Source organism: Myxine glutinosa, chromosome 5, assembly GCF_964187855.1.
Source record: "Myxine glutinosa chromosome 5, kmMyxGlut1.1, whole genome shotgun sequence".
Classification (NCBI taxonomy): Eukaryota; Metazoa; Chordata; class Myxini; order Myxiniformes; family Myxinidae; genus Myxine; species Myxine glutinosa.
The window spans coordinates 158,294,054-158,318,848 of record NC_136265.1 but is presented as its reverse complement, the minus strand read 5'-3'; the positions used below and the strand labels follow the sequence as shown (position 1 = coordinate 158,318,848).

The 24,795-nt window shown below is 45.0% G+C and overlaps 1 protein-coding gene across 1 annotated transcript; it reads right to left on the bottom strand.

Annotated features, from left to right (window-relative positions):
- Positions 1-6,896: 6,896 nt before the first annotated feature.
- On the bottom strand, positions 6,897-20,717 carry LOC137426876 (GTP cyclohydrolase 1 feedback regulatory protein-like). The gene is made up of 3 exons (XM_068115864.2): positions 20,581-20,717; positions 8,901-8,995; positions 6,897-7,223 (listed from the first exon to the last, which is right to left on the bottom strand). Exons 1-3 carry the CDS (start codon positions 20,614-20,616, stop codon positions 6,974-6,976), a joined length of 381 nt encoding a protein of 126 aa, XP_067971965.2. The 5' UTR covers positions 20,617-20,717; the 3' UTR covers positions 6,897-6,973.
- Between the last annotated feature and the right edge of the window lie 4,078 nt (positions 20,718-24,795).

Genomic DNA, 24,795 nt, shown 5'->3' with positions numbered 1-24,795 from the left:
TTCCTGCACAGTGACTCCCATTCGACGACCACCAGGCTTTCAAGGGCTGTTTGGGGACGCCAGACTGAGTACCGGCCAATGCACCACACAAACACATTTTCTTTTATTTGTCTTCCCTTGTGTCTCTGTGTCCGTGTGGAGGGTCCCTCATTTAAGAATTTAGCTTATCTCACCTTCCCTGTTACCTAACCTATTGCATTCCGTTGTTGTGCCTGTCTTGTTCGTGGGTTCGGATAAACCCCCGTCGCGTCCGTCCATTCAGGTAAGGCCACGGGACCTCCGTTTCCCGTGCACGCCATACAAAGTAATCGCCATCGATTCGGCTCATACGCCTCGGAGTTAATGCTCGTTTTGGTCATCTGTCACCCTTCACTACAGGGTTGATACGACAGTGTGTATGTATGTATGTATGTCCCCTCAAACGTATACCAATCAGAGCTGAGGATCTGGTCACATGACAGGGTGATGTGATTACGTCTTATGTCATTACGGCCTACAACGGCTGACTCCACACTCCGGCATTTTGATTCCAATGTCGATCAGGCTGAACATATTGTCGTGCGGACGGCTCTGTGAAGACAGAGCGTCTACGGATGGAATCGAGGTTACATTGAGGCGTTTCCAATTGATGGCGGATCATACGCGAGACGGAATGAAGAATGCCGACTTACCTTCACGGCCGCAGGCGTCTTCACCCATGCAAACAATTAAACTCACACAAACACAGGATTTTGAATAGAACAGAAAATAATAAAAGGGTTTATTTAAAATAACTATCGGGACAGGGAAACGCGATGATAAAAACTATACCGAGGTTGGGACGACACCACTCACGGACTTCACATACAGCACAAATGGAATGAATAATAAAATAACCGTTTCGTTGTGTTCTGTGGTGTGTCTTATCTGTCTGAATGTCGGGCCGTCAGGAATTCTCCGGCTCGAGCGCATTGTCCGACGCAGCTCCGGTCGGTGGGAATACAGGCCTCGATGCGCCCCTGTGCACACACTGCTAGGCCACTGAGCCACTCGCACGCCCTGGTCTCGCCTGCTCCAGTCGCAAGCCTCACTCGCACGTGAACGCCAGGGAGGATAATCGATGGCGCTCCAACGTTGCTCCAACGTCCATCGCCCAGCAGGTAATTCGCGGTTCACAAAAGGAAGAAGGGTCCAAACGGAGTGAAAGGCAAGGGCAGAAGGGAGGTCTGGGAAAGGCAGAAGTCAAAGCGAAAGGAGGAAAATGCCGGCGAGCGAGTCGTTTCGTCACTCGCGGTGTGACGTCAGCTCTCTCCCTCCACCAACCAGTGCCTCGTTTACTTGTCACCTTTCGCGCCTTCTTACGTCACCGGCGCTTCTCCTCCAACCAGTGCATAGCTTGTTGGTAGTTCGTTCGTGCCCTCCGCACTGATTGGCCGTGGTGTCATCGGTCGGTGGCCAATCAGTGTGTCGCTCCTTCACCTTCCTTACACCCAATCATGGGGAAGCTTTTTGTCCCTTCCCCGACCAATCACACGTCCTGCCCTGCTCTGCCAATCGATGGCCTGCTCTTTGCTTGCCCCTCCCCTGACCAATGATGAGTTCTCCCTGGACGTGGCTCTCAGCCTGCCTGGTCAAAGTTTGATCGCCATGGTGTATCACTGCGCGGCCGCTGCATGTTGGTTTTTCCGGTCAGTCTTATGGTGGCGGGGGATTAATCAATGTGTGCACTAATGGGGCTAACTAATGTATGTGATGTGTTGCCATAAGGGACAATGGATTGATCACCAGGTCTGACACACAGGGGAATTAGTTTAGTCCTTATTCTACCTATCACCGGAACACCCTTGTATGATCACAGGTACACACTTAATCCAACAATCCACCTAAACACAGAGCTTATTACATCGAGATTCTCTAGCACGACAGACGAAGCATGATACCTATGCAGATCTACCTAAATCTATATATGCCTACCCCCAAAATTCATAACAATATTATCGAACCTGTCATATATCACAATTGCCATGCAAAAGCATAGACGTTATGGATCTTCGAATGACACAGTATGTATTGGCCTTCGGCTTCATGCCTTCCTGCCTCACCTTCAGGCCGCTTCAGACAAATTAGCCCAAGTTTTTTAATACAGTAGTGTTGTTTTCGTAATAATCTATCTATAATTCCAGTAATCTCTGTGTGTCTGTGTGTTTGCCTGTGACCGCTGTTTCTCGACAACCACGGGTCCGATCTAATTGAAACTTGCCAGATATATTGCTGGGGACCTGAGGATGTGCCTTTTCAAGGTTTGAAATTAATCGGACAAGTGGTTCCCAAGGTATGGTCACCGTACTCGCAAGCCGTTCGCTTTGGCTTTGCGAATGGACCAAACCATTTCATGTAAATAGAGGGGGGGGGGTTCTACCGTACTCGCAAGCCGTTCGCTTTGGCTTTGCGAATGGACCAAACCATTTCATGTAAATAGAGGGGGGGGGGGGGGTTCTGTGGTCGTTACTGCCACGTGGTTTCAAAGTTTTTTTTTGTTGTTGTTGTTTGCACGCATGTTTTTTTGCACCCACGTACGGGCACGCCCTAGTAATAATAATAATAATAGCGTTAATAATAATAATAGCGTTAATACTAATAATATAGTAAATATAATTGTAACACTGCAATCCCTTTGTCGTTATTGCAAAGTTTCTAGATTGAAGCGGTGTATGGTTCATGAATCAATGATAAGCGGTGTACAGTACAAATTATGCAGAAGTAAGGAATTAGCCTCGGTTTTTTATATTAATATCATTTTCATAATAATGATAAGTAACGTTAATATTATAGTAAATCTAATCGTAACACTAATCCCTTTGTAGTGACTGCAAAGTTAATGGAGGCTAAAATATATCATCTTCTATATATTGTCGTGTTCCCGGGGTTGAACACCCCTGGGGGCAAATAGCCGATCAGCTTAAATTCTGAGGCGTTTATTCAACTATGGCAGACCTTCTTTATATGCGCGAGGAGTAGCGGAGAGTGACGAGGCTTACCTGTATGCGGCACGGGTGGTTTTCCGAATCACCGACACATAAACGGGACAGGGCGAGGAATACAAATGCAACAATAATGGTTTAATAAAAATAATGCCATGAAACAAAGAAATGCACGGTAACCAAAATCCTAAATCGAGGGACCCCTCCTCACGGACTTGTATACAACACAAGGGAAAAAATAAATGGAAAATAATGCGTGTGTACTCAGCTCCGAGCGGCCCTCAAACCCCGTCGGCTGTCCCCGGGTTCGTGCGTGGGAAAACACCGCCTTGGTGCCAAGCCGCGTTCACCACCATGCCGATGCAAGCGGGAAGCGAACAGGCTGAGCTCCGTCCTCGTCATACGCTCCACACAGCTCCAACGGTCTCTAAGGCGCATCCAGCCACCGCACAGTCAGCACCAACGAGCCAGGGAAAGAAAATGCGTCCGCTCGTCACGAAAGCTAGGACCGAAGAGGTGGAAAATGCCGGGATGCAGTCTTTTGTTCCCCGGGCTCTTACGTCATCCGATGACATACGCGCGTGGTCCAATCCAAGAGTCCTTCTCATCTCTCTATGGCCGTCCTGACCAATCGTTCTCCGGGGCGTGGCCTCATGGCCACTTGCCGGCCTTTGTGATGACCCGGTTGGTGGTATCATTGCTGGTGCTCGAATGTCCTGGTTCCGGTTGCTTTTTTAAATTGTTATAATTACTCACCCATTGCTTGGCTGGTAGTGTGTGTGTGTCATGCATGTCATAAGGAACAGAGGAGAAATCACAGAGGCAATTTACATACAGGGGATTTACCCTTAACAACTACCCAGTTAACATAACCCCACCCCTCGCCATGGGGACAAATATACGACCTTACACGACATCTGGCCTGACTTATGTACATCAAGGTGGCTACACGACATACGGAGCACACTACCCTATACAATCCTACCTGGCCCTAAGGTAATCCATTGCCTACCCCCCATAAATGTAACAATATTAAAGTAGCGGCAGTTTTGTGTCCGGCCATCATGCTACGTCATTACGTCTATGATATCATTACGACAGTTGACTCCACCGGCCGACATTTTAATGTACTCGTTCACCCACTCACTACTGGAGTGGCCGGAAGGGTCATTCCTCTTTGGGGTATATAAATTACAGTCGATCTATGGTTGGGTCTCAAGAACATTGGGTGTGTTCATTTACCAAGTTTCTTGTGGAGAGATCACCAAGTGGTTTAATTTAAGCATTCGAGCAAGCACTCCATTCAAAACCGTTAAGGAACGGCTGGCTTGGCAAGCGCCAGCTATCTGCTTGGTAAATGAGCACACCCTGGTCTTCCTCCCTTTCAGTTTCGTGTTAAACAGCAGGAAAATTGGGTTTCATTGGTGGTTTTCAAAACAAAATCATAATTGGTCGGTTTGAAAATGCCGTTACGACAAACGCCTCTTTTGCGGCAGAAAGGCTCATGTTATTTACCCAACAGTATGGAGTATATAGATTACAGTAGATCTTCGCTGAGTTCTGTAAGTAAAACTTACCTCACAGATGTCGGGATTCCTCCAAATTTCTTTGTTTAATGTTATAAACGGCATTAACGACTGTTAAAAAAGCTAATCATATGTGTTTGTGGTTTATAATATTTTACAAGCCTAGCTATGCTGCTGTACGACTTCCGGTCTTGTTTTTTTTTCACATGTGGAACTAACTTCCACATCCTCTTCAATTTCATTTCATTCTTCCCTCCAGGTCTCAAAGACAGCTGTTCACCACCATCTCAGATCATCCCCAATCCAAAACCATGAACTTTTCTACCCTCGTTAACCCTCCTCTTCCCCTCATCCCCACACCTCAAGCCCATATCCTTCCAAATTTTCAGTCTTTCCTTCCTCGGAGTTTCCTTCTGTATCCATATTGTCCATCCCATGCATCCTTTCCGTTTCCTCTTCACCGTGGTTTCTACACAATATCAACATCAACAACAACAACAACTGGCTCAATGCTTAAATTTTGTTCTAATGATGACATTATTGTTGTTCAAAGCATTCTGGGTAAAACCAAGATGAACGTCAACAGGGTTGCCATGAAAATAGGATGTGCATCTTGATTGCATGATTGGATGATTGCATGGTGGATTGCATGACCATTCCGGTTGTTTTCACAACTATAGCGCGAGCTATAAATTTCACAACTATAAATGTTAGCTCTTTCACGAGCCTCGATTCAGTATACAAAAAAAATTAAGAAATAAACCCTTGTATTCTTTTCCATTCCCTGTCAAACCTGTGCCCGTGTCGAGTTAATTCCCCTAACAGGACCGGAGCTGCAGTGGGTTCGTTGAAGGTAAGCTTTTGCTGCAGCCTTCCATTTTCCTTCTTCCTCCCGCGTTTTGTAGCCGAATCCGTATTTTGTAGCCGAATCCGTGTTTGGTCGTCGCCTCCAATAAAACCGTTTAGGCCTATCTGCGGCCTCTGGTGTTAACCTGAGTCGCACGACAATATATATATATATATATATATATATATATATATATATATATATGTGTGTGTGTGTGTGTGTGTGTGTGTGTGTGTGTGTGTGTGTGTGTGTGTGTGTGTGTGTGTGTGTGTGTGTGTGTGTGTGTATATATATATATATATACACACACACACACACATATACATATGTATGTCAAGTCTATAGTACATGCTGAACAACAAAACACCAATTTGCCGGCTTGGGATCCTAAGATCCTGGGTTCCAATCCCGGTTGGTTGCTGAATTAACACCAGGGGGGTTGACTCAGCCTGTCATACCTTCCGAGGTCGGCAAATTGAGTACCAGTTCACTGGCAATTCGCTGTGTGTCGCAAGAGGCGACTAACAGGGCTGGTGGCAGGAAGGGCATCCGGCCATAAAACATTGCTTCAAAAAGGGGACCATGGTGCCCGAAAAATGCCAACCCCTGCTCTGCGGGGAAAAATGGCCTCGAAAGGTGGTTCATGTGATTGGTTGTTGACGAGTCCAATTTTTGTCAGCTCCGCATGTTATACCCCATAAGAATTCTCAGCATGTCTTGAATTGGCTCCTGCGACCTAAGCCATGTGCCAATGGTAGTTTCCATGGTGGCCTGGCTGGTTCGGGATGCAGATGGTAATAAATTATTTTTTAACTCCTTCATGACATTCTTTCATTTCATTTTTTTTGTTCACTTTATTGACCCTTTTCATGTCTATATGGGCCATATGCACTGTATGTATTAATGTAGCAAAATTATTGTATTGTAAGATGTAACATCGTGAACACAACTTCAATGTTATCTGTTATTCTCTTTTGCTATATGTATAACAGAGACAATCAGCACATTATGTCCAAACACAATGTACAATTCCCATTTGACGTTCCAGCTGTGTAAGTTATGTAATGTACATATAGTATACTGTATATCACTCTACTAGTGTGGAGAAGAGATTCATTGGCAGTTAACATTGGGGAGAACAACAATGTGAGGAATGACAAAGATCTGGAAAGACAAAGATGTGTTGATATGGATGTGAGTCATAGACAGTGACGAAGAAAGAAAGGAAGAAGATTGACATTTTTGAAATGTTGTTTTGGCAACAAATTTTTAAAATCCCATGGACGACAAGAAGAACAAACAAATCAGTGCTTGAATAATTAGACCATCATATACATTAGAAGTGCTGATACTAAAACAGAAACTGTCATAATTTGGACACATCATGGGTGCAGAAAACAAAATTCTGGAGAAATCAACCATACTGGGGAAGAAGAGGAAGAGGTAGAACTTGTACGTGTTGGGTGGATGGGGTAGAGGATGCACCCAAGCTGTTTCTGCCAGAGCTTCAGGAAGCAGTGCAGGATAGGGATGTATGCAGAAATCTGATCATTGTCACCGGAAGTTGGAAACGACTCGAAGGAACTACATAACTAAATAACTAGTTACAACATTAGTTATTATTAACAGCTAACATCGGCTCAAACTTCGGCTGTAAGAGGATCTGTTGGAGTGGCACAGTTTGGTCCTCCATCTCTCAATTTTCTGGCTGGCATGGCTTGTGCAGACACCAGACGATGGTTTGTTCCAGTGTGGTCATTGATTTGACAAGGCTTGTGCAGACACCAGACGATGGTTTGTTCCACTGTGGTCATTGATTTGACAATGTAACCCTCTTCCTCCAGCTTGTCCAGCACGACACGCGCAGGAACCCACACACGGTATTCCGGCCTGAAGGTACGAGAGGCACGATGTCAGGCAATGGCACTCACTCAAGAGACCCTGATAAAAGTGTGACGTCACAATACTTACACGTGTACACGCAATATTGCATGGAAGTAATATTTCAACCAGCATTGTGGAATACCACATGCATTGGAGTTAAAGCCTTGAATTTGTTTTATTGTTTTAAAGCCATTACATGTGCTGCATTGTTGCCGATGAGATTTACTTTTGGAATTTTTTTCGCTTATCTTGTTTCTGCAGCTTTTTTATACCCCTAATTTGTCTGGTTAGCCAGGTTAGACTTTCTCATTTTTTGTGTACAAAGTCGATGCTCGTTGAGGAGCTAGAACATAGAATGGATTAGGTCGCAACAGAACGAAAGGAACAGCAGAAAAGGGATGGTATGGACAAGGTGGATACAGAAGCAGGAAGGAAAGCCTGGAAATTTGGAAAGAGGTGGGAGTTAATAGGGTAGAAAAGACCATGGTTTTGGATTGGGGATGATCTGCGATGGTGATGAACAACTATCTTCAAGACCTGGAGGGAAGAATGAGATTGAAGGGAATATGGAAGTTGGTTCCACGGGTGGGAAAGAAGAGGAACGAATGAGTGCAGGTGAGCAGAAATTCTGGATTTTGGGAGTTTCACCAGATGGGGGTTGATGGTGGACCGTCCCTGCAGAAACCTATAGGGAAAGGGGGGGCATGGAAAGAACAGAGGGTTGTTGTTTTTCTTTCGTATGCAGCCTGGGGCTTCTGGTTTGCATATTTTTCTGGAAGCGTGTTTGTGCCGCTGATGCAGCTGGTGCTCAATTTGCCGACCTCGGAAGGATGACAGGCTGAGTCAACCCCCCTGGCGTTAATGCAACGATCGACCGGGATTCGAACTCAGGATCCTAGGAACCCAAGCCAGCACCCTAACCGTTAAGCCAACACCAGGCTTAGAAGAGAGGGTGCAAGACCAGGAAGGAGGCAGTAGAAGACAGAGATAGACCCAAAGACAGTTTCATAATGGGGGTTTTGAAAGACAAAGGCCTCGGCTTCAACGGTGTCAAGCTGAGCAGGGTGTGAGGTAGTGTTGCCAGCCCAGAGGGGAGAACACTACTCCATCGAGCTGTGGATGAAGACCTTGTCGGTGTATAAGAGTCCAGGTGTGCCTTTGCACGAAAAGGTTCGTGAGAGCAAGGAAGGACTTTGCACGATGGAGGAGACGCAGGCATTGACTGCTTTTGGAGGGAGCTTCATGTGTGCCAAGGAAGGACTTTGCACGAATAACTTCCAGGTTGATGATAGGATGTGGTACAGCCGAAGGGCGAGGCCTGTGATGAACAGTTTGTAGGGATGGTCTAAATCTAGAATGTCGACCATCTTTGTCAGAGACAACAGAATTACAGCACCGATGCGAAAGACATCAGAGGCCATTTAGATGCCACCAAGACAAGAACAGGCACAGATGTATGTGCAGATTTGCAAAGCCCATAACAAGTGAGTTTCTTTCACTCTTTCCTATTAAGCTGTTTACTATTTATTGTGGCAAAATGGCACCATCAGCTATAGCGGCCATCTTTCCAACGCATGGTCAAGGTGTATGTGTGTCGATTCTTATTCATGAAGTACTGATTGCAGTGAAAGTCTGGAATAACATTCCCAAATGAAAAATAAATGTACAAAATGTTACACTTACAACTTCTTCCTGTACACCCGGACTTTCTCTGCATCCAAAATTCGCATTAGCGCTGGATCTGATAAGGCGTCTCCAACTACCGTGGGGGAATTTTCCTGCAAACAAATTAAAACGACTAATTATGATGTTAGCTGCTTTAAGAACAAAATAAAAACTTTTAAATTATTAAAATGCCACTCTGCAACAAAAAATGTTGTAAAAAAAACAACAGCATCTGTCTGTGTGCCAGTCACACTGGTCTAAATCTAAAGGGTTCCTGCTGTCATAGAATAATAAAAATGGAAAGCTCGTCATATATTGAGCTGGAACAAAAATTTAAAAGTTGTGAAACGTCATATCCATTTAATCATAAAAATGCCTTTAACAGTAGGACTTAACGTAGTGGTTCCAATCATGGTACCATTTTTTTTAATTCTAGGACAGCAGGAACCTTTTATAATGAAGGGTGACAGACGCGGAGGAGCACTCAAACAAAACTAGATTTTTATTTTTTTTGTATACAGAATCGAAGCTCGTGAAAGAGCTAACATTAATCACACAAAAAATCAAACAGACACACAAAACATATAATAAGGGTAGCGGTAGACAAGATGGGGAGAGAAGGGGAAGCACAAACACAACATTCGAGAGCAGGGACATCGGGGGAGCTGTGAGAGGGAGAGGGCTTGGGGGAGGAGGCGTGGGAGGGGGGGGGGGGGGGAAATGGGAGCGGTAGAAAACACATTGACACTTCAAGGACTTTCAGGAAAGAGGTTGGTATTTCAAAAAAGTGGATCTGGGGTGAAATTAGCGGGGGTAGAAAAGATCAAGGTTTTGGATGGGGTGGTGAACAGCTGTTTTAAAGACCTGGAGGGAGGAGAGGGATTGAAGAGAGTGAGGGAGTTTGTTCCAGAGGCGGGAGAAAAGAGGAATGAAAGAGTGAAGGTGAGCAGAGTCTTGATTTTGGCAGTTTCACCATAAGATGGTTGCTGGCAGATCTTGTACGACCTGTAGGAATATTTGGGGGACAGAGCCCAAATATCTGCGATTGCCCGCGACTTACTCTTGGCCCTTGATCCAATGATGGCCATATTTTGTTCGGACCACCATATCACCTTGACCTTCAATATTTAGTGGCAGAGCGTAAATAAAGAAAATGTGTCCTATCTACAATCTACCGTATAAAACAAAATGTCAGTTTGTGTGTTTGTACAGATGTATGTCCCCCTTCATAAGGGTAGATTTTAAAGGCCAATCTTTTAATACGAATTTGGGTTCACTACGGTGTGTTTTTGAGGATAAAACAAACTCGAAAATCATTTTCCATAAAAGAGTAATTATGCCTCTTTTATTGGAATTGTAGATTGCTAACCTTGCTAACCTTGCTAACCTTTCCAATAAAGTGGCTTGCTAACCGAGCCTCAAGGGCGGTGTATGTAAACATTTTTTAAAATAACAATAAATACATGACGCAGGGAGTTGAAATTCACTGAACGTGATGTGCATCACACGCAGAGTAAAACGAGTGTTCATTTACATCCGTATGATGTCTAATAAATAAAGAAGAGATAAGCACATCTGACACTAGGCCGAGGCTTCAGACCTTGGCACGCTCACGAGGCTGCACCTTTGAATAAACTATTCCAACCCGTTATTTTTGAGGGGCTTTTTACTAGTCTATCCACAAAACTCAACATCCTGAAATGGTAGGCTATCTAAAGAGGGTAATTTCGTTCTGATCAGACGAACCGTAGTCCAGTTTTTGTGAAAAATGTTAAAATGTCTATAATTGGGTAATTACCTTAAAATTAGGTCAGGGTCAAAAAAAGTATGTCACCCCCTCATACCTTATATTCTCATTATTGACGCAAAATTTCATTCCAAAAGTCTCAGCCGGCTCCGAGATACAGCTCGGAAACATTGGGAGAAAAACGTAAATGGTAACAACAACAACAACAACAACGTGTCATACAATATCCTTTTTTGTCACTTAGTTTTATATCCTTATCCCCCGCGCACATGAAGTGAAAAGCGGGGTTAAGCAATTATTGGTTCAAGTCCGTCCATCCATCTGTCTTGTCAGTTTATGATCGAGGAACAACTTATTTAAATGTAATGTTGAATTTTGAACACAAATCGGAACATGAATAGGTCGACAAGTTTGCCTTTTTAACTGCACTTTACCTCTGAAATTGTCCCGACCGCGATTGCGCAGAGACGAGTGATAATACGTTTACTCTGTCTGCCTCCCTGGCAGTCAAAAAAAATTGAAAATCATTCCAAACAGGAAACTTACTTTTCTTAAGGACGATATTGTTTTTAAGGACACAAACACCAGACATGAAGAACTAACGTAACGTGTTTTGATAGGGTGGTGAAATAGACACTGTGTAAAATGGCGGTATAACCCGGAATTTATTTATTTATGCACCTTTAAAGCTTTTTAAATCATTATTTAAATTGAATTATATACTTGAACACTTTAGAACACAAATCATCTTCATAATGCTTCCAAGAACCTTCAGTTTTTCCGTACTTGGACATTTATTTCAGGTGTTGTATGTAATATAGGACTTGTCAATCGCAGCTCCTGGGAAGTGGACGTGGCATGTGATAAGGTATAGTATCGGGGTGAAGAAGAGGCCGTTGATATGGCTATGTATGATACCGATTGACTGCATTATTTGGTGATCAATATAGCCTCCATCTACTAAACCGCGACTGCTTCAGCAGTGCTAAACTTCCGGATTTTAAAAACAATCTTTAAAATCATTGTTTTATTCGTCCCCTACCGGTGTACACCGGAGGGGACTATAAGTATAGGTTTGCACTCCATCCCTCCGTCCGTCCATCCGTCACGCAAAGAACAGTTTTCCGGACTTTTTTTTTCTAAACTCTTAATGCTAATGATTTTGAACTTGGCACATTGTTTCCTCATGATAAGTTACAGATCAAGCTCGAACTTCACGACGTTTCGATCATTTTTGACAAAGTTATGGCACTTTGAACTTTGGTAATTTCCCCAACAGTTTTCCGGACGACAGACTGCCGGTAGGGGACATGTATTGCAGCGCAATACTCAGAATGCTTGTTCAAATTGAAGTATATTCTTGAATACTTTGCAGGGTATCGTGTTCTACAAACTCTCCAGTTGACACTCACAGATGTACAGGTACTATGTTTGTGAAGTGCAACACACTCTCTTTTGATCAAACCTGTCAGCGAAGCAACGGGTCTTATATTATGTTGGTGTATAAAGAAGCAACAACGTCTCATGGGATGAGGCAGAGGTAGCGCACTCTTCTTTGAGCTTTTTTCTGGGTTTGATTCCTGTCCCGACTATAAACTGTCAGATTGGTGCTTTGCAGGTAGGGTGTTGTGTCAGAGTGTGATTGACGTTAAGCTGGATGTCCCGTCTAGTGGCATTGTCAGATCAGATCCTGAATAATGCTCTATAAAGAGCGTCAGTGCTGCTGAAGCAGTTTCTATAGCTAGGGTTACAATCCTGGTCGGGTCACCACTCCAACACAGGAGGTCAGGGCAGAATTTATAATTTGTTCATGGTGCCGGTGATAGCTTGCCAACTCTACATGGCAAACACCGTGGGATATTTAACGTCCACCAAACTAATGCTAGCAGACGGGCCACCCCGTTTTCTGTCCATCTGAGGGATAGCACACACATTGATAAAGGACCTGCTGAGTCGAGATTCAAACCCAGGCTAGATAGCTTAGAGGTGGTACCTACAGGCCACCCTGCCCAGAGGCCAATGTGCGTACCTTCAGGACATCCTGCCTAGAGGCAGATGTGTGTACCTCCAGGCCATCCTGCTGAGAGGTGAGTGTGCGTACCTCCAGGCCATCGTGCCCAGAGGCGAGTGTGCGTACCTCCAGGCCATCATGCCTAGACGTGGATGTGTGTACCTCCAGACCATCCAAACTAGAGGCGAATGTGCGTACCCACAGGCCACCCTGCCCAGAGGCCAATGTACGTACCTTCAGCAGATCCTGCCTAGAGGCAGATGTTGTTGGACTGCGCATGCGCAAGATTGGAGGTCACGTCTCTTCAAAGCTGTCCATGCGCTCATGCTTTCGAAGTTAAGTAATTTTTCACAATTGTGTTTTTGTCGAAACTGTATCTTTCTTTTGGTGTGTGTACCTATTGGTGTGTCTTTAATAGGATTCTCGGTGTTGGTTTTTCATACCTGTGTACAGAATCGTCGGTTAGTTCGTGTCGCGTATTCTGAGGCCTAGTGTAGTAGGCTACCGTGTCCGACCTTGGCTTGAGGCTTTGTTTTTGTCGCAGCGGTTCTGCGATTGCGCTGCAATTACTTTCGGTCTCTGTTTTTCCCGGTCTTTTCACCCCATACTTCCTTGTTTAAAATCTCAACTCAAAAAAAAAAAAACCAAAAAGAAATTACCTTCTCTGTTCTTATCCGTTTGTTCGTTCTTATTTGTTCGTTCGTTCTTTGACCACGTTGTTCGTGATCACGTTGTTTAAAATGTTTAAACTGTCCCCTGAAGAGCTGTATTCTGTCGTATACCATAACACCTTTTTCTTCTTCTTCTTCTATAAAAGGATGCTTTCGACTTGCCGGGACCACCAACACTGCCGGGACAAAGAGAGGAGAAAGAAGCGAAACAGAATCCAACTGTTCGCTAACACAACCAGGGCCAAGAGAGCAAGAAAATAGCGGTCCCTTTTCTTTTTCTCTCTCGTGTCTGAAGCACGTCATCCTTTTGACCAATCAATCGTCCAGCGCCATCGAATTGTCCCAACCAATTGTCCTTTGGAGTGTGGCCTCACGGCCATTTTTGACGCCCAATGACGAAACTCGGGGTGTGGCCTGTCAATTCCGGTCCTCCGAGGTCGAGCCCAGCTGTCCTTCGGGAATGTTTGGCTGGGTGGGGTTCCTTTGCCGATAGGCAAATGTTCGGGTTTTGTGAGCCCTGCCGGTATTGTGGGTGAATGGATCCATTTTCAGTGCGATTGTTGTAGTTATTGTGGTGGCCCCTTTGTGATGCAATAACAATAAAGGGAAAAATCACAAGGCAATTGCACATTGGGGTTTATTTATCCTTAAGCCCTACCTAATTAGCATAGCTCCACCCCTCATATGGATACACATATACGATCTTACCCAGACAGTCGGCCAAACTTAATTTACATTGAGGTGGGTTCTTCTTCTTCGCGACACTTGGAGCATTCTAAACCGAGACGATTCTATCTCAACTAAGGTATTTCATCCCTACCCCAAAAACATAACAATACATTCGGACGGACAAACGCTCTTCTAGACTGCTTTGCCCTATGGGCTACGCCGTAAAAATGAACAAATGAGTGAAGGTGAATATTCAGTGATCCTGGATATTTGGAGTTTCACCTGAAGGGGGTTGATGGTGGACTGCATGTGCCCTATGGAAACATGGGGAGTGTGTGGGCGTGGGGAGGGGGGGGGGCAAAGCACTTAAAGGGCGGAGGGTGCAAGACCAGAAAGGAGGCAGAAGAAGACAGAGAGACCAACAACCTGGGTCTGTGGTGAAGGATCAGCCCATAGACTCAGCATCATCGTGAGAGATTTCAAAGACCTTGAAGATCTTGGTTTCCATAGCATCAAGCTCACCAAGGTGTGAGGCAGGGATGCCAGCCCAGAGCGGAGAGCAGTACCCCCATCAAGTTGCAGATTAAGACCTTAGAGGTGGATCGTTCAGGTGTGCCAAGGAAGGACTTTGTACAATGGAGGATGCTTAGTTTTCGCCTGATTTTGGAGCTTTGAAATGTGATTTGCCCAAGAAAGATCATGGTTGAAAGTGAGACCCTGGAGTTTGACTGGCTGAACTTCCTCAAGAGGAGTTAAAAAAGAAGATAGGAGGGTTTGCCAGACGGTCCTTTTGGAGAGAAATAGTGAGAGTGTGGGATTTGTCAGGATTGCAAGACATATTCCAAGTGTTTGGCAATCTTGTGATTTTTGTCAAGGTCTGAAGAAAGGGAAGAGTCTGTAGCCCGCCTGAGGGACATTACAGCACAGGGTGGAGTCATCAGCAAATAGGTAAAGAGGATTTTCTCGAGAGTACTGTACAACAAAAGATCAACGTCAACCATGAACTACCCTCATTCAGCAAATTCAGCAACGTAGTTCTGACTCAATTGATAAACATGTGCAGTTAAGCAGTGAATGAATGAATGAATGATCGTTTTAAGGCCATTTTCCCCGCTAGAGTGGTCAGTGGTTGCGTTGGTTGCGTTGAGAAGTCGGTGGTGAGGAGTGAGTGGACCAAGAGAGATAAAGAGTGGTTGGACCAAGAAAGAGAAAGAGTGGTTGGACCAAGAGAGAAAGAGTGGTTGGACAGGGAGACGTGCAAGAGTGTTGTTGAGTTGAGGGTTTGGACCAGACGAGTCAGACGAGTCCTGGCAAAGCAAGCGGCGGCCACAGCAGCAACAACACCCAACAGCCGCTTGGGGCCTGGATGGCGGTTTTGAGCAGGGCCGCGAAGGAACGGCGGCTGCTAAACGCGCCGATCGTGCTGCAGGACCCCCTTGGACCTTCCTCTCCCTCCAGCCATCCACCTCCTGCCTTTCCACCCTTCTTGTGTACGTGAGTTTGTTCTGTGTGTCTTGTCCCTGGGTATTTAATTAAGTCTGGATAAGCTAGTATTTGCACTGTGTCACCTGCGTCTTATGTGTTGTAAATAAACGTGACTGTTTTCTTTTTGCTTGTGTAAATAATAAATCCCATTACTCTCCTGTACGTCTTCTCGTCTTATTCGTCTTCCTCTTTGCATTCGTCGTTTTAGTCTTTTCCAGATTGGGCAGCTGCGGTGCGATACGGCCAAAGTTCTGGGTGAATCGGGTGAGTCGGGGAACAACTGTTTGGTCGCGGAGCCTTCGCTCGGCAAACACCATCCTAAACCGCGATCAGTAACAACGGATTGGGGATTGGGGATTTCCCCCCCCCACCCCCCCCGCTAGAGCGGGGGTTAGCCTTGCGGGCCCCATGACAATCATGGTTCCCTGTTTGAGGCAATGCTTTTCAGTTAAGCAGTAATTCAAGCAATTCATGAATGGCTGTATGACATCATATGCAAAACTGATACGTCAGCTATTCTTATCCATCAGCGGTGTTGTTTTCACAAATGCTTGGAAATGGCATTCCTGAGACGTCTGTGGCCTTCATCGCCATAAACATTGTGGTCAGGAATCCTACAATGAAATGTGCAAATTTTTTTTTTTTTTTTTTTTTTTTACCATAAAACACTCCTTTGTCCATTATTACAATTGATCTTCTATTTTAAACTTTTAAAAAATAATAAACTTAAGATTTTTACTACTTGCCTATCTCGGCCAGGTAGCCCAGGCTAGATCAATGTACACCAGGTAGCCAATACTGTCTTGTCGATAAAACGGCTAACATCGTCCAACCTTTCGCTGATGAGCAAATTTGTGTTTTCCAACAAATCCATAAAAACCTATAACCAACTTTACCTACATTTGTATACTTTACTAACATTACGGATTCAAAGGCAATATTAAATCCTGGCTTTGAATCCGTAAAGTTGGGAAAGTGAACGAGTTAAGTCCTACTCCCCCCCCCCCGCCCCTCCCTCCTCCTTCCCCCTCCCCCCTCACCTCCCCAACCCCCTCGAATTCCCCCCCCCAATCTCCCCAGCCTCCTCCTACCCTCATCTCCCTATCCCCCTTCTATCCTCCCCATCCCTCATCTCCTCATCCTCATCCTACCCCCCCCCCCCCACTCACCTTCCCCTCCTCCCCCCCCCCTTCTCATCTCCCCATTCCCCTCCTATCCTCCCCCCTCATCCACCCCTCATCTTTCATCCCCCTCCTGCCCTCCCCCCTCATCTCCCCATCCCATTCCAATCCTCCCCCCTGCTCATCTCCCCATCCCCCTCCTATTCTCCCCCTCATCTCCCCTTCCTCCTCCCTCAAATCCCCTTCCTCCTCCTACCCTCGCCCTCATCCCTGCCAACACAGCAAGTCTCACAATGTAAAAATTCATTATTTCAGGAATTTCCTGTTTATCTGGTTTTATGGATATTTTCAGAATCTAAATTTTATTTGAGATATATGGGGCCAGGAATTGAGAGTCTCTTGGAGTTGGGGAGGGGGTCCATATAGGCGCCACCCAAAAAAAAATACAGCTTTGGCATTTTTGTTGAAAGATGTGTTTCTGAGAAGGTTGGGCTATATGTTGTATTTTCTGAGATGGTGAAACATCTTTTAGAAAGTCGTTAATGTTGGTAAATAGTCATATTAACCAGTACTATAAGCATATCGTATTGTTAATATTGTTACGGTGGCCAGAGCAGAATCCCGCTCCTGAACACCGAATGTGTTACGGCCCGGGGTTGGGGTTTACTACGAGGGGGTTAACCTCCGTTCCCTCCCGAACTTACCGGACCTGCGGCTGCTGCGCACGAATAACTTCGTGCTGAGCAGGTTGCGAATCAGCAACTACGAACGCCAATTGGTCCATCACGCGATAGCTTACCTGTCCCACGTGACGGTCCCAATCAGTTAACGTACCGTACGTACCCTCCAGCAGTTTCCTTTATTCCTAGATTGAAATTTAGATGGCCGAGCAAAAACTGTTGGTAACCGCCAGAGGGGTGCTAATGCTGTTACAGTCGATTTTACCTGGATACGAAGAATGGCGGATCAATGAAGGAAAAGACATTCACGAACATAGAGAAAAGGAAAACGTTTAACAATTTGATTTATTACAAATATTTACAATGTAATTATTTCAATAGCAAAGAAAAAGAGATGAGAAGCAGAAACCTAGCTTATTCTATGCCTTATGACGATTACTACCGATAAACATCACATGGGCCCAGCACACTTTCACGGGGAGGGAAGGGGAACAAACAAACCTGATAGCACAGAGGCTACGATGCTCCGGATACCTCTCCTCGCGACGCCCTCGTCCCGTTGCCGCCATAGAGGAGCACGAGCAGGTAACGACGATCCCAACACGGACAGGCAGAGTGAGGTCGATCGTAAGCACGGCAGAGTGACCCAGGCCAAGAGAGGAGCACACGTGCCAGGCCAACAATCCAGGCCCCAAGAGTGGAGCACATGTGCTCAGTGAACCCAGCAGAGTGAGACAGGCCCGGAGTCGACAAAGAGACAGGCCCAAAGTGTAGTAATCTTGCAGACACGTGGTGAGTGCACAAGAGACAGGCCCAGAGTGGAATAATGCAGGTGTAAAGGCCTGCGAGAGGGAGACTGGCCAAGAGCACAAAATACCCACGTACTCAGTGAGTGGGCGAGAGAGAGAGCAAGCAGAGAGCAAAGTGTCCACGTGCTGCGTGAGGCAAGAGACCGGGCAGAGAGCAAATGAACCATGACCACTTGTGATGCCAGCCATGAACCAAAAGCCAGCACAACTGCGACTGCCTGTGACCAAGAGCCCGGACCAAGAGATCAAAAACGTGTTCAACATCCCTTTGTTCACCCTCCAAGGGGGAGGGGGGGGGGAATTCTTGGAGGTCTTCTGGCTCCCGATTGGTGGAGCCCGTTACTCCGCCACCCAAGTTCCCCCACAGTCACTCTGATTGGTGGGTTTCTGAACCTGGACACCATGGTGTGCCTTGGAGCCTGGTGCATTGCCAGGTGCATTATCCCTTATAAGTGGAGGACCTATCTTTTCTTTCCCCAACGCATAAAGACATACTAACCCGAAATAAGGTGGAGGGACTAAGATAATGGTCTGCTATGTAATAACTATTCTACGGGACCTGTATGGTGGTTGCCATTACTTTTAAGTGTTTTCCAAAAACCGCAACAATATGTTTATGGTAGCATAGATATTAAAATGACAACTATATACACGTGGGAGAGGCTTGGCAGGCTTATTGTTTTTATTCATCAGTTGTACATAAGGTATCCCGTTCTGCTCCATTTGTGACGAAACTGCAGAGCATCTACGTCATCAATTAGGACCCCATACACGAAATACGTGATTTCTTTTTTGGGTTTTTTTTTTTTACCTTTGACTCCTTTCTGTGACGCTGACTATTAAAAATTCGCTATTTTTAAAATTCCGATCAACTTTCATTCTTCAAGTTTTCTTATTTTTATTAATCAGTGGCATCTGACACCTATTATAATCACTGATTTCGTGTTGCACATCATGCTCCCTCCAAATTTTACAAACTTTTAGTTGAACTTCCTGCTTTCTTATTTTTGGAAATGCCCTCTCGTAGGCACAAATTGATGAATTAAGTAGCGCTTCTGCCATTTTTGGATGATTTCAAATGAAGGCAAGGTCATTCTAAAATGACACGTCCTCTCGTGGTGAAGGGAAATCCAAGAGCGCCCATGCAAATTAAGATGGCGTCACGTGAATGTGGCTCCCACAGCCTCTTTATAATAGACGAGCTGAGGTACCCGGCTTCACCCGGGTTGAATAAGAATAATACAAATATATGATGAAAAGAACATGTATATTTTAGAGCAATATCACAGTACATTTCCGACATGACGTTTTTTCAATTTTCAATTTCTCAAAACCTCTGGGTATACAACATTTCTGGTTTTCTTACTTGGTGCCAAGATATAAAGATTGCTTGGTTTTCCAACCCTCGAGCAGCCCACGTAGAGCTGGCCATGGGCAAACACTTGTTCTGTGAAGTTCAGGCCTACAACCTTCATTGATTGCCCCTGCGCCCTGTTGATGGACATAGCAAAACATAGCCTGATGGGGAACTGAAATCCTCTTGAAGGAGAATGGAAGGTCAGGTGGAATAAGTGGTATCCTTGGAATTAATACTTTCTCTCCTCTGTATTGTCCTGAGAGGATGGTTGCCTCTAGGACATGCGGCATCATTTGCTGGATTGTCAATCGTGTTCCATTACACAGCTTTGGTGGATCAAGATTCCTTAGAAGCATGATTGGTGCTCCCACCTTGAGAATCAACCTGTGTGTTGGGAGTCCTTGAGGCTGACGACTGTTGAGAAACTCAGTTGGGAGGTTTACTGCCTGATCTTCATCTTTTTTTTTCTTTCTTTTTTTCTTTTTTTTTTGTATACTAAATCGAGGCTCGTGAAAGAGCTAACATTTACTTCACAAACAAATCAACCAGACAAGGGTGGAAATGCGAATGGTTCGACGGATGTGCGGAGTATTGTTGAGAGAGAGGAAGACAAATGATGAATTGCGAAAGATGATGGGTATAGAGCCTGTGATTGATGCTGTGAAGAGGACCAGGTTGAGATGGTTTGGTCATGTGTTGAGGAAGGATGAAAGTGACTGGTTGAGAAGAGTGATGGAAATGAATGTAGAAGGAAGTAGAAGACGGGGAAGACCGAGAAAGACATGGCTAAAGATGGTGGAAGAAGAAATGCGGGCAAGGGGGTTAACAAGGAGAGATGCAGAAAATAGGGCAAAATGGAGAAGATTGTCATGGGGCCCACAAGGCTTACCCCCGCTCTAGCAGGGAAAATACCTGTTGTTGTTGTTGTTGATGACAACAATGTAATTATTTGTATGTACAGCTCCATATCAAAGTTATAACTTTGTGCATACCTTGCTTAAGTCACTGATTGCTTGAATCGAGGTAAGCTTTCCCAAAAATGGGAATTCGTTATCAAAACAATCCACACATGGCACTTAACGACACATCTAGATTATAGACCAAATTATAACAATATTAAACCAAACTTGACCATTAAGGGAACTCACGTCGTTAAATAGCGTGGAAACCAAGACGTACGGCATCTTCCTTCGAATGTCGGCTTCGTTTTAAAATCGAAGAGTGTTTTCAGGTGCTCACTCCGATATATTATGAATGCGAGGAGCAGGTGGAACTTCTGGTTCGTCAAGTGTTCTGCGCAGCAAGAATTTGAGTGGGCGTGGTTTAACGTTTGATTGTTGAGAGTAATTACAATTGGGCGTGGCCAAGAGGAAAAATAACTGAGTTAATTACAAAAACAACAACAACGTTTTTAGGACAAATGAGATAACAATGAAAAAAAGAAAGTTTCGAGAAAATAATTTTTATTTATAGCTAGTTGTAGCAGTTTAACTATTTGCAGCACCTTGTGATGCATGTGGGCCATGCTTCATTTTGCGAAATACTGTACAGGTACTAAATAATTACAACTTGCAGCTAAGGAGATTGCCAGAGGGGGTATCTTATGGAATGTAGAAGTGTACCAGAATCTGACATTCCAAATGTCTTGCTTGTTCACTAAACACATTGCAAATCCATCACTCAAGCTCTGTCGTTGCCTGTGGCCATCTTAATGGCATTTAAACATCTGTACAGACTGGTTTTAGAAATGCGAGAACGAGTTCAGATCGGTCGTTGTGACACACATTGACTACGCACACACACACATACACACACACACACACATACACACACACACACACACACATACACACACACACACACACACACACACACACACACACACACACCTGTCCGTTTATAGTAGATGCACGTCCCTTCAATAATGCATCGCAGTTTGTGATTTGACTTTACTCTATTCTCCAACATTCACCAAAACAATGCAGAAAACATCATCGAGCTATTACTACAAACAAGAAAATTAACATTATCATAGGAATGTAATAACTATATATTAATTTGACATCTCAGTGTCAATGCATTGTATTGGGCTCAGAAAACAACATACTCTAGCTATTAGGAAAGGATGACGTTAGTAAGGTAGAAATGTTTTTACCTCATAGCCCTGACGTTACCACTGCTGCTTCATTCTCGGTTTTACTTTTGAAGAAATTAGTAACTTTTTGTAATTTTCATGTAATTTTTTCTCTCCTTTTTTTTTTTGTTTGCTTTTTTTCCCCACTTGGTAAAACGTATAGAGAGGGCATTGCGATTGTGAATATGACAGCTCCAAAGTTGTATTTGGCAATTTTTTTTTTTTTTGCTTTTCTTCCCCACTTGGTAAAACTTATAGAGAGGGCATTGCGATTGTGAATATGACAGCTCCAAAGTTGTATTTGGCTTCGCATTGTAACAACATGGCGGACATATGATGTTTCAGGGGACAATTGTGGGTGGAGTCAGGTTGTCCAACCAATGGGTGGAGTGGAATGTTACACACCGACAGACAAAGAAGGCGTGTTATTTTATGCACATATAATGCGATGGCCACGGGGTCAGATTACTCCATTTGCTGTTCACCACCGTCTCTTATCTTCCGCAATCCAAAACCTTGATCTTTTCTATCCCCGATAATTTCACCCCAATTCCACTTTTGGAAATACCAACTTTTGTCCTGGAAGTCCTTGGTGTCCTTGTGTTTTATACTTCTCCCACCCCCACGCCCCCCCCCCCTTCTCCACGCCTCCTCCCCCCAAGCCCTTTCCCTCCCACACATCTCCCCGCTCTTAAATGTTGTGTGCTCTCAAGTGTTTGCGTGCTTCCCATGCTCTTGTCTTCCGCTCCCTCTTTTTATATATTTTGTTTGTCTGGTTGATTTGTTTGTAAAGTAAATGTCAGCTCTTTCACGAGCCTCGATTCAGTATACAAAAAAAACCAAAAAAAAAAAACCTGGCGTGTCTCTCCAAAGACCACGGACATCGTCAATGACACTTATCTCTCGTCGGATCTTCACGCCCAGGAACGGTTTACCGTAACTTTGAAATGAATGGAGTAGATGGGGAACCATGCCGATGTCTTCGTGGCGGCTTGGCCAAAGAAAGCAACTCTATGTGTCACTATTTAAGGGCTACCATTATAATTTGCAATCTCGGGCCAATCGCCTCGGGAGCACTACCCCAAATCAAACGCCAGCAGGATAAGTCTGGAAATGAATCAACGGTTTCCTCAATTTATTACACAGGGAAATACTCAAAAGAGCGGGAAATGTCTGGAGGACTTAGGAAGGCCTGCCAGAATTGGTCCAACGTTACTGGCTGGTTTTGAAGATGGCACAATCGTCGTTCCATTTCATCCCACACATGTTCTATGGGAGAAAGATCAGGCGAAACAGCTGGCCAGGGACGTGTGGGAATGTTCTGTTGTGCAATGAAGTCGTGACCACTCATGACAGGGGCTCAAACTCAGGACCTTAAAATCTCAAGCCAGCCACCATAGCAGTTAAGCCAACACCAACCAACAACACCAACACCAACCAGTTAAGCCAACAACACCAACAGTTCTGGGCCCTGTGCTTTTTCTGGTCTTCATCAATGATCTCTCTGACTCTCTTGAAAATCCTCTTTATCTCTTTGCTGATGACTCTACTCTCTGTCGCTCCATTCTTCATCCCTCAGATCGGCAGTCTGCAGCCTCCTCACTCTCTGCAGACCTTGACAAAATCACAGACTGGGCAAACAAGTGAAACATGTCTTTCAATCCTGACAAATCTCACACTCTTACGATGTCTCTCCGAAAAGACCGACTGGACAACCCTCCCATCCACTTTCTGAATAATCCTCTCCAAGAAGTTCTGTCACTCAAGCTTTTGGGTCTCACTATCAGCCGTGATCTTTCCTGGAAAAACCACATTTCAAATCTGGCCTCCAAAGCCAGTCGCCGACTGGGCATCCTCCGTCGTGCGAAGTCCTTCCTTGGCACACCTGAGCTCCTCACCACATACAAGGCTTTCATCCGCAGCTCAATGGAATACTGCTCTCCCCTCTGGGCTGGTGCTCCTGCCTCACACCTAGCTCGCCTTCGCGCTGTTGAAACCAAAGCATTCAGAATCATTGGAATCTCCCGCGATGAAGCTAACTCCAAGGGCCTCTCACTCACTCACCGCAGGCAGGTTGGTGGTCTTTCCATCTTCTACCGACTCCTCTCTGGCCTGCCTTGCCCCCCCAGCTCTCTCTGGGCTCTGTCCCGCAAATATTCCTACAGGTCACTCAAGATCTGCCTGCAACCCTCTTTTGGTTAAACTGCCAAAATCAAGACTCTCTGCTCACCTTCACTCCTTCATTCCTCTTTTCTCCCACCTCTGGAACAAACTCCCTCACTCTCTTCAATCCCACTCCACCCTCCAAGTCTTTAAAACAGCTGTTCACCACCATCTCTTATCTTCCCCCATCCAAAACCTTGATCTTTTCTACCCCCGCTAATTTCACCCCAATTCCCCTTTTTGAAATACCAACTTCTGTCCTGGAAGTCCTTGGTGTCCTTGTGCTTTATACTTCTCCCTCCCCCCCCCTTCCCATGCCTCCTCCCCCTGGGCCCTCTCCCTTCCACACATCTCCCTGCTCTCGGATGTTGTGTTTGTGTGCTTCCCCTTTTCTCCCCATCTTGTTTTTCCGCTCCCTCTTTTTGTGTATTTTGTTTGTCTGGTCGATTTGTTTGTGAAGTAAATGTTAGCTCTTTCACGAGCCTCGATTCAGTATACAAAAAAAAAAAAAACCAAAAAAAAAAAACCAGGCTTGCTTAGATTGGGAGATAAATTGGCACGAGCCTGGGGTGTTGGGGGTTTATTTCCCCCCACTCAGAGGTGGCACATGGAAAAATATTGACTTATGAGGGGCACCACAAGTCTTTCTGGCTTGACTGTTCATTTTGAGAACTATACCCACCTTTAGACCCCCCTTTAGAGGCCATTTTTCCCCGCAAGCGGGGGTTGGCCTTTTTCGGGGACCGTGGTTGTTGTTTTTTGGTCCCCTTTTTGAAGCAATGTTTTACGGCCGGATGCCCTTCCTGCCGCCAACCCTTTTTGTCGCCTTTTTACGACAAACAGGGATTTTTTTTTTTTTTTGAGAACTATGAAGGTCATAAATTCAAGAGGTTTGATGTCCACGTCCTTGCTTACTCCGTTCATTGTGTCGTGATGACCTTGCCCTTCATAAATCAAGAGCACAAGACGATCCATCCTCAACTAACGGGATAGCGGCCTTTGAGACGGCAGAGTATCGAATGGTATGGAATGTTTGTTGTTGAGTTGTGCTGTGAATGAATTAATT